The sequence below is a fragment of the Myotis daubentonii genome, chromosome 16 (genome assembly GCF_963259705.1).
Source record: "Myotis daubentonii chromosome 16, mMyoDau2.1, whole genome shotgun sequence".
Lineage (NCBI taxonomy): Eukaryota > Metazoa > Chordata > Mammalia > Chiroptera > Vespertilionidae > Myotis > Myotis daubentonii.
This window is the reverse complement of record NC_081855.1, coordinates 48,302,817-48,311,873: the sequence shown is the minus strand read 5'-3', so window position 1 is coordinate 48,311,873 and position 9,057 is coordinate 48,302,817. Positions and strand designations below refer to the sequence as shown.

At 58.0% G+C, this 9,057-nt stretch overlaps 1 protein-coding gene across 1 annotated transcript; it reads left to right on the top strand.

Annotated features, from left to right (window-relative positions):
• The first annotated feature begins 4,983 nt into the window (after positions 1–4,983).
• Positions 4,984–8,144, top strand: EPOP (elongin BC and polycomb repressive complex 2 associated protein). Its single transcript, XM_059670808.1, has one exon. It carries the CDS (start codon positions 5,434–5,436, stop codon positions 6,583–6,585), a length of 1,152 nt encoding a protein of 383 aa, XP_059526791.1. The 5' UTR covers positions 4,984–5,433; the 3' UTR covers positions 6,586–8,144.
• Positions 8,145–9,057: the final 913 nt, after the last annotated feature.

Here is a 9,057-nt window from a genome sequence, read left to right as displayed (position 1 = left end):
CTGGTACAGGGGTGGGCAAACTTTTTGACTCGAGGGCCACAATGGGTTCTTAAACTGGACCGGAGGGCCGGAACAAAAGCATGGATGGAGTGTTCGTGTGAACTAATATAAATTCAAAGTAAACATCATTACATAAAAGGGTACGGTCTTTTTTCTTTTTTTTTTTAGTTTTATTCATTTCAAACAGGCCGGATCGGGCCGCGGGCCGTCGTTTGCCCACGGCTGGTCTGGTATCTTCAGCGAATAGGTTGCGAGGAGAAAACAAGAAGAGATAAAGGAGGAATGTACACATCAAAAGGGAGTTAAGCCTGCCGGTGCAGCTCAGTTGGTTGAGCATCCTTCCATGCACCAAGGGGTCACCATTGGATTCCTGGTCAGGGCACATGCCCAGGTTTTGGGCTGGATCCCATTCGATCCCCAGTGGGGTGTGTACAGGGGGCAGCTGATTGATGATTCTCTCTCATCATTGATATTTCTTTCTCTTCCTTCCTCTCTGAAATCAATAAAACTATATGTAAAAAAAAACCCAACAAAACAAAACCACAAAGTGTTTCCCCTGATATTTCCAGTAGCCACCTGGCACCATGAGTAGCCATTGCAATATTATTGACTCTACATAATCAAACATTTTTAATTGTATGAAGGAAGATGCTATTTCTGTTTTACAGATGAAGAAACGAAAGCAGAGGTTAGGTAACTGGCGCCCAAATCACACAGCTGGTAAAATGATGAGGCTGGCATACGCATAGACCCACCTGAGTCCAGAACTTCAGCTATTAACTCCAGGTGCACATTTCTGGGAGTAGAGCACAGTGTGGGCATGGGTAAGGGGTGATGCATCCCTGCTGGTTTGGAACCCAGATCCTGCCTTAGGAGATTCTAGAACAGCCGTGGGCAAACTACGGCCCGCGGGCCGGATCCGGCCCGTTTGAAAAGAATAAAACTAAAAAAAAAAAAAAAAGACCGTACCCTTTTATGTAATGATGTTTACTTTGAATTTATATTAGTTCACACAAACACTCCATCCATGCTTTTGTTCCGGCCCTCCGGTCCAGTTTAAGAACCCACTGTGGCCCTTGAGTCAAAAGGTTTGCCCACCCCTGTACCAGACTATCATCTAGGTTTCCCACAGTCTGGAACTGACTGATCGTATCCCCCGGGTGTCCTGTAATTAAGTAATGTTTATTCAAGAGATGGCTCCCCTCTGCGATTCATTGTCATGGGGTAGACAGACTCTTGGTTATGAGCATGGACTTGGGACCTGGGTTGAGTCCCGGCTCTGACACTTGCTAGCAATGTGACCTTGGGCAGATCTCACTTAAAGTCTCTGCCTCTCACTTTCCTCATGTATAACATGGACGTTAATGGAAATGTAAAATGGCACAGGTTGGTCAGCTTAGAACACAGTTCTGCAGTTTCTTCAAAAGTCAAACGCGGATTTACCATGTGACCTGGAAATTCTACTTTTCACATAACACTTATGTCCACACAAAGACTTGTATGCAAATGTTCATAACTATTATCTACAGTAACTGAAAAGTGGGAACAACCCGAATGTGAATGGATAAACAAACTGGTATCTCCACACCATGGGACGCTACTCAGCAGTAAAAGGGGCTCTAATACATACTACAGCAGGAATGAACCCCCAAAACAGTATGCTTTTGCCCTGGCCAGGTGGCTCAGTGGGTTGGAGTGTTGTCCCGCACACCAAAAAGGTTGCGGATTTGATTCCCTGTCAGCATACGTACCTAGGCTGCAGGTCCAATCCCTAGACAGGGTCTGTTTGGGAGGCAACTAATTGATGTCTCTCTCTCTCTCGCTCTCTCTCTCTTGCTGTCTCTGTCTCTGTCTCTCTCTCTCTCATCAATAAAAACCATATCCTCCTTGGGTGAGATTAAAAAACCCACACTATGCTTCCGTGAAAGAAGTCGGATGTAAAAGGCCACACATAGTGTGATTCTGCTTCTATGACATGTCCAGAAAAGGTAGCTCTGAGAGACAGAAAGTAGATTGGTCACTGGGGCTGAGGGTAGGAATGAGGAGTTAGTTTAAAGGGGGGAGGGGGAGGAATGAGGAAATATTCTAAAATTGGATGGTGGTGATTGTCATAGAATTACAAATTTAATAAAAATCATTGAATTGGGCACTGAAATTGGGTTATGTATGGTATGTAAAATTTAAAAAATATAGCATCACCCTAGCCAGCTTGGCTCAATGGATAGAGCGTCTGCCTGCGGAGTGAAGGATTGGGGTTCGATTCCAGCCAAGGGCAGGGACCTGGTGGCAGGCTCGATCCCTGGCCCTGGTTGGAGCGCCTTCGGGAGGCAACCAATCGATGTGTCCCTTTCACATCGATCAAAGTTTCTCTCTCTCTCTCTCTCTTTCTCCCCCTGATGGGAAAATGTCCTCAGGTGAGAATTAACAAAAATATATGTATATACAATATACATAGAATTTTATAAAATTGTTGTGGGGATAAAGTAACATACAATTCTTAGACCTGAGACTGGAATATAGTGAGTGCTATAGGAATTATTATTGGGCTGGATCTCTGGGGCCAGTTCCCTGCCCTGCCTTCCTCCAGGGAAGGGCAACTAGGCAGGTGCCTGGCTCCCAAATTCTTGAACACAGGCCTCTGGGCCACGGTCCCACAAGGGCTGATTTCCAGGTCCCTCGCGGGGTATAGAATACGCCTTATTTCGGAGGTGTCGGTTGGAACCCCGCATCTAGCCTTGTCCCCTTTTCTATGGGGACACAGGGGTTCCGAGAAGGGTGTTGTTGCCTTCTCATCCCACTGGCTGAGGACGGGGTCGAGTGACCTCTACTGTAGGTAACGGGAATTGCAAGAGGGGGGCCAGTCCTCTCCCATCATGTTCCCACCCTCCTGACAATGCGGTGAGGTGAGCCAGCTACTGTTGTCCCCTTTTCTCTGATAGGGACATGGAGACTCCTAGTGTCCAGGTGACCGGCCCAGGATGGACAGCTGGCTCCCCCAGTTCAAGGGCTCTGAAAACGGAGGCGGGGTTATTCTAGGTCCTTTCAGCTGGGCAGGTGCGCGGATTCCTGCTGTTTGCAAAGTGCTTCCATGCCACCTGAGCTATATCCCCGGGGGACCTGCTTCCAGGAAGGGAAAGGAGGGGAAGCAGGGGTGGAGGGAATTCCTTCTCCGGGGAAGGACTCTCAATAGCAAGGGGCACCGATAAAGCCCCTAAACTCAGAATTGGGGGGACTGGTGGCTTTCCGAGTGGGAGAAGGAGGAGGTCGTTGATCTGCGTTGTCCAGGTTCCTGCACGTGGGGCCCAAGCCTTCTCTCCAGGCATTGCAGCTGCAAAAAGGCTGGAGTTGCGTTGGATGGAAGCAGATGCCCTTCTGCCCCACAAGCAGAAGAAAGCAGGCACTGCTGTCTCAGGGTAAGAGCTCTTAGCACAGCCACCCAGAAGAGCAGCGGTGAAGATCATCATCCTTCTAGAACTTTTCTCTGGGGGGGAGGGGGCAGGGAACCTTTGGGGCATTTAGGAACCTGAAGTCTAGACCAGCAGGACCCTGGGCTCTCCTCTCATGGGAACTGGAAACCTGTTAGGGGGTGAGAGTTTTGAGCAACAGAACCGCCTCCTCCCCCATTCCTTAAACTCCAGCCCCACTTGGGGCCTTTACCTCTGGCCTCTGCAAAGGGCAGTGGGGAGGCCAGCTTTCCTAATTCCTTTCATCTAATGTTATTTGCTGACGTGTAGGAAAAGATTGCTTCTGTCGTCATGGCCAGGAGGGACGGATGGAAGTCACATCACTCATACCCTTACCCCAGCCCCAGAATGAGATATTTTTGTGGCACCCCCACCCCCTTCTACACCCTTACTCCAAGCCATCGTACCAAGCTCTCCTTATATTTCTGGGGATGGGAGGCGGCCATATTCCAATATCCTAACTTTTATCAAGAGAAAAATACTCTGGGGAGTCATTCATTCACTTACAAGTATTTATTGAGCACCTATTACATCTGGGCATGGCTCTCGGCAGTGAGGGTGCAGTAGTGATTAAGACCAAGTGCTCATCAGCTCAATTCCATACGAATGGGAGACAGACAATAAAGAATAAGCATGTCGAGACTTTCATTTCACAGGAGGCTATACAGAAACTCAAGAAGGGTAAGAAATAGACCACGCTGTGGAGAGGTGGTCCTCCATTATGGGGATTTTTATTGGGGATTCACTTTTTCTTTGCTTTACTGTTTTGGGGGTCTGTGCATCCCCTCCTCTGGCCTCCTCCACCAATTTTTGAAATTCAAGACTCAGAGGGCAGAGTCTTGGGATCTGAGGGGGACTGCAGAGATAGCCCCTCGGAATTTGATCGAGAGGCCGTTTAGAAACCGCATTAGACAAATGGAACCGGGTACAGAAAGCCTTCCGTGATGTAATAATACCCCCCCCCAGCTCCGAATTTATGTTTTCCTGTGTTCACCTGGCACACTCCCTCAATTCCTAACTACTCGGTCAACATGTTTCGAACCCGCTGTGTACCAGGTGCTGTTCTAGGGGAGCGGAACAGAGAGGTAGGGAACATTCTCTAAAGCTTGTAAGCCACCCTCGCCTCATCCCGTCTTTCCCTTCAACACTGTTCTTGCGATTCCTCTATTTTCGTTCCAGTAGCCCCCGCGGGCAGACAGGAACATCCCCATTCTACAGACGCGAACACCGCGGCGGCCAAGGGGCAGGATGAGTTGCACTGCGACGACTCCAGGCCGGGCCGGCACCCGGCCACGTGCGGCGAGGCATTTCGCGGCTGCCGACACCCACCCGCGCACGCTCCCTCCCCGTCCCGGCCTCGCCAGGTCCACGTGTGTGTGTCTGTGTGCGGAATGGGGACGGGGGCGGTGCCGCCGGAGGGGTGGGGTCCGGGCGACGTCACGGGCGCCGCGGCCCAATCAGCGGCGGCCTCGCGGCCCCGGCGCTGGTATTGGGGCAGCGAGGGGGCAGTTCTCGAGAACGCGGTCTCCGGGAGCCAGCGGGGAAGAAAGGAGCCGAGCGGGCGGAAGGCGCCCTCTCCGCCGCCTGGGCCCGGGCACCGGGTGCCGGGCCCGGGGTCCTTCCCGCCGCCTGCGGTCGCCGGTCGCTTTGTTTCCCCCGCCTCTGCGCTCCGGGCTCCTCGAGAGGGGCTCCCGCGGGGGCTGCTCGGGGATCGCGGCGGCAGGAAGGGCGGCCGACCGCGCGGGGACTCGCGGGGACCCAGGAGTCCGGCCGCCGGGAGGCCCGCGTGAGAGATCCAGGAGGGAGCTGAGCTCGGCGCCCCAGGTGTGCGGGCCGGGGGCGGCCGTGAGCAGAGACCTCCCCGTCGAGGGGGGGCGATGTTCCCCTCGCCCGTGGGCTCTTCGGGCAGCCGGGGCATCCCGCCGCTAGGACCCGGGCCCCCGCCGCGGGCACCCCCCCGGGCGGCTCCATGGAGACTCTGTGCCCCCCGCCCCGCCTGGCAGTGCCGGCGGCCCCGCGAGGGTCGCCCTGCTCCCCGACACCCAGGAAGCCGCGCCGGGGGACCCGGGAGTTCTCCCCGCTCTGCCTGCGCGCCCTCGCCTTCTGCGCCCTCGCCAAGCCCCGGGCGTCCCCGTTGGGCCTCGGGCCTGGGGAGCCGGCGCCGCGGGCTCCGCTGCTGCTGGGCCCGCGCGCCCCCCCGCGCCCCGGCAGCCGGGCCCCGGAGGGCCTGAGACCCCTGGCGGGGCCGGCCGGGCGGTGCGGCGCCCCGAGCCCCCCTGCCGGCCAGGATGCCGCCGCCGCCGCCGCGAGCCGGGCCCGCCGCGAGGAGGAAGAGGGCGGAGGCAGCTTCCCGCACTCGGGCGCTCGTTCCGGCCTCCCTGCGGGCCGCTGCCCGGCGCCCCGGAGCCCGCGGGACTCGGCGACCAGCCCCGCCTCGGCCCCGCCTCGGCCGGCCCCGGGTCTGGACCCTCCGCCCGGCCCCGCCGCCGCCAGCCCGCACCCGGAGCCCGGCTCCCCGCCTTCGCCGCCGCCGCCACCTGCGGGCCTGTCCCTCGAGCCCGCGGCGCCGGGGGCCGCGCCGGAGCCGCCCCGGTCCGCCCCAGCGGCCGCCGTCCACGGAGCCCCGCCGCCGGCCGCCCCCGAGGCACCCGCCGCCAGCCCCTCGACGGCCCGCGGAGCTGCGGCCGCGCCCGGCAACCTGCGCCAGGAGCACTTCGATCGCCTGATCCGCCGGTCGAAACTCTGGTGCTACGCGAAGGGCTTCGCCCTCGACACGCCGAGCTTGCGCCGCGGCCCCGACCGGCCTCCCGCCAAGGGGCCCGCCCGGGGAGCCGCCAAGAAGCGCCGCCGGCCCGCGCCCCCCCAGCGCCCCGCGCAGCCCCGCCGCCCGGCACCGACGCTCCCCACCGGCAGCACCTTCAGCCTCCTCGACTGCTTCCCCTGCCCCCCGGCCCTGGTCGTGGGCGAGGACGGGGACTTGGGGCCGGCGTCCTCGCTCCGCCTGCAGGGGGACTCCAAGCCGCCGCCTGCCCACCCGCTGTGGAGGTGGCAGGTGGGGGGCCCCGCTGTCCCGGAGCCCCCCGGCGTCAAATTCTGGGGGATCAACCTGGAGGACCTCTGAACGTGAGACCTCTGCTGCCAAGAGGGGAGAAGTTGGGGCCACAGCCGAGCTGCTGGCTGGCATCTCACACTTCCTCACCCCTTGATGTTTTATGGGCTGTGGTCAGAGGGACCTCAAGTGACAATGATCTTCAAGCGCCCCACTGGTGGGGGCGACACCCCCACCCCCTCCTCCATCCGAGGTGATCTCAGGCTGCAAGGGAGGTTGGATGACCTGGATGCCAGTCCCCCCGCTCTTCCATCTCGGATCTCTGGGGGCAGTGCCTTCACCCCAGAGGCAGCCAAGGAGGGTGCTCCGCGGAGACCAGGCAGAAAAGGATGGAGAGACCTTGGTGATGGACATACCGGTTGTTGTGGGCGAGCTCAGGGATGAGGGGCTGAGATGGGGGTGGGGAGGTGATTGGCAGCTCCCTGGGGGCATCCCCCACCCCCACCATCTAGGCCTTTAACCCTTCACTCCCCTCAGGCCTTCCCCAGCGCTCAGAGCACCACGAAGCCTTCTTGGGGGAAAGGGCAGCTTGAGCAAGGGGACTATCACCCCCTTTCCTAGGGGCCCCCAGGTCAGGAGACCCCGGATTGTTGGGGGGTCCTCAGTCTCAGCCACCAACTTTCCCCTTTTGTTCAGTTTTGGCGTTTCCTTCTTCAGTTTTCCCGTTTGCTTGCAGTTTAGGGGTCTGATGGGTAAAAGGATGCCCCTTGGTCAACCAAACCCCTCCCCTAGTTTACTCCTCAGATGAGATCTTCGGAGGGGCAGGGCCAGGGACCTCCTCCCCTCCAAAGTGCAGCCTGCGCCTGGGGAAGGGGCCAGAGGTTTTCCCAGGGAAAGTAATGGAAGGTGGAAGAAATCAATAAAGTCAGACCAAACAAGTTGCCTTTTGCGGTCCTCTCCACCGATGTATGGATGGGAGGGGGTGGAGGTAGAGGGGAGGCCCGGGTCCTGCTTTGGACACGAAACTCAGCCCCCCTGAGAGAGAGACACAGACCGCGGCTTTGGCGGAGGGGTAAATGGAGGGGCTCTGGGCCTGGACACGAGGGTCAGGGGGGTTTGAAAGGGCAAAGCTTGGGTTTGGATGGGAGCTGGGCGGCGGTGCCTTCAGCTCGCCCCTTTCCTTCAGGCATTTTGGGAGTTGTCAGGGACCTGATGGATCCGAGGGGGGCAGGGCCAGGGGATTAGCTTTGAGGTCAGAGGTTCTGTTTTCTGGGGGGAGGGGAGAGCTAGGCCTGGACCACGCCCTCAGGCCCGGAGGGTCCCTTAGAGCCGGGAGGGATGGAGCGGCTTTCCCCACCCAGGTGAGGTCAGGGGAGGTCAGCTCAGGGAAGGTCCAAGTGTGGGTGTGAGGGGAAGCTGGGGGTTGAGGATCTGCCCAACCCCATGGGGACCCAGTGACCTTTCCACCCCAGCGAGTGATGCCCCCCATTCCCGCAAAACAGGGTGAGGGAGGAACAATTCCCACACATGATCCTGGGGAAGGACTTGTCTCCTTTTCTGTGAAAATGCTTTGTAAAAAGTTATTGTTTGCATAGAGCAGATCCTCTATAAATACTGTGTTGGACCACAAACTTCGGTTCGTTGTTCAGACCGTGTCTTTCGATTATTTTTTGCTGGGGGTGGGGGTGGGGGTGGGGTGGTGGGCGTGGGGTGGGCCCTGCTCTCTTTCTCCTCAACATCTGGCCTTTATGAACCCTGCTGACCTCCCCTCCCCCTCCAGCTGTGTCTGGGAAGAGGGAGGAGGGCCTGAGAGTGCCTTCCATTCCCGTGCTTGGGGGTGTCCCTCTTATCTTGTTCCCCAAGACTAAGGGAGGGAGGCAGAAGGCAGACGTGGGGGGTGGGGAGAGAGTCGCTGTGAAGAAGGGGAGATGTTTGCAAGGACAAATCCAGAAAGGCCGGGTCCTGTTTTGAAAAAGCTTCTTGCTTTCAGTTGTGTGGGCCGGGTCAGCTCGGGCCCCTGACCAGCCTGGGAGGATGGCCTGAGCTCAGGGCGAAGGAGGAAGGGGTGGTGGGTCATGAAATAGTCTTTCGGACGAGGACGAGTGGGAGGTGGGCCATCCTCCTCCTCAAGTGAATGTATGAAATCTCAGTGGGGCAGCGGGCAGGGGGCAGGGCTGTGAGCACACCTTTTGACCAGACCTGGCACTCCCCTCGCTGAAAGGTTTAATTGGGAGAATCTCAGGGCTGGAAGCACCCTGAGAACGTTCTAGTCATTTTACGGATTAGGGAGCTGTATGAGTTTCCTAGGGCGGCCTCCCAGCAGAAATGTTTCCTCTCTCGGTTCTGGAGGCCGGAGTCTGAAACGAAGCTGTTGGCAGGGCCACGGGCTCTGTGACGGCTCCAGGGGGGTCCCTTCCCGCCTCTTCCAGCTTCCGGAGGGCCCAGGCGTGTCTTGGGTTGTGGCTGCATCCCTCTGGCTCCATCCTCACAGGGCCTTGCCCTCCCCTGTCTCTTACAAGGGTACTTGTCACTGGGTTCAGGGCC

Excerpts from the sequence above, each read along its gene's own strand:
- EPOP (XM_059670808.1), top strand. The coding sequence starts at position 5,434 with ATGGAGACTCTGTGCCCCCCGCCCCGCCTGGCAGTGCCGGCGGCCCCG.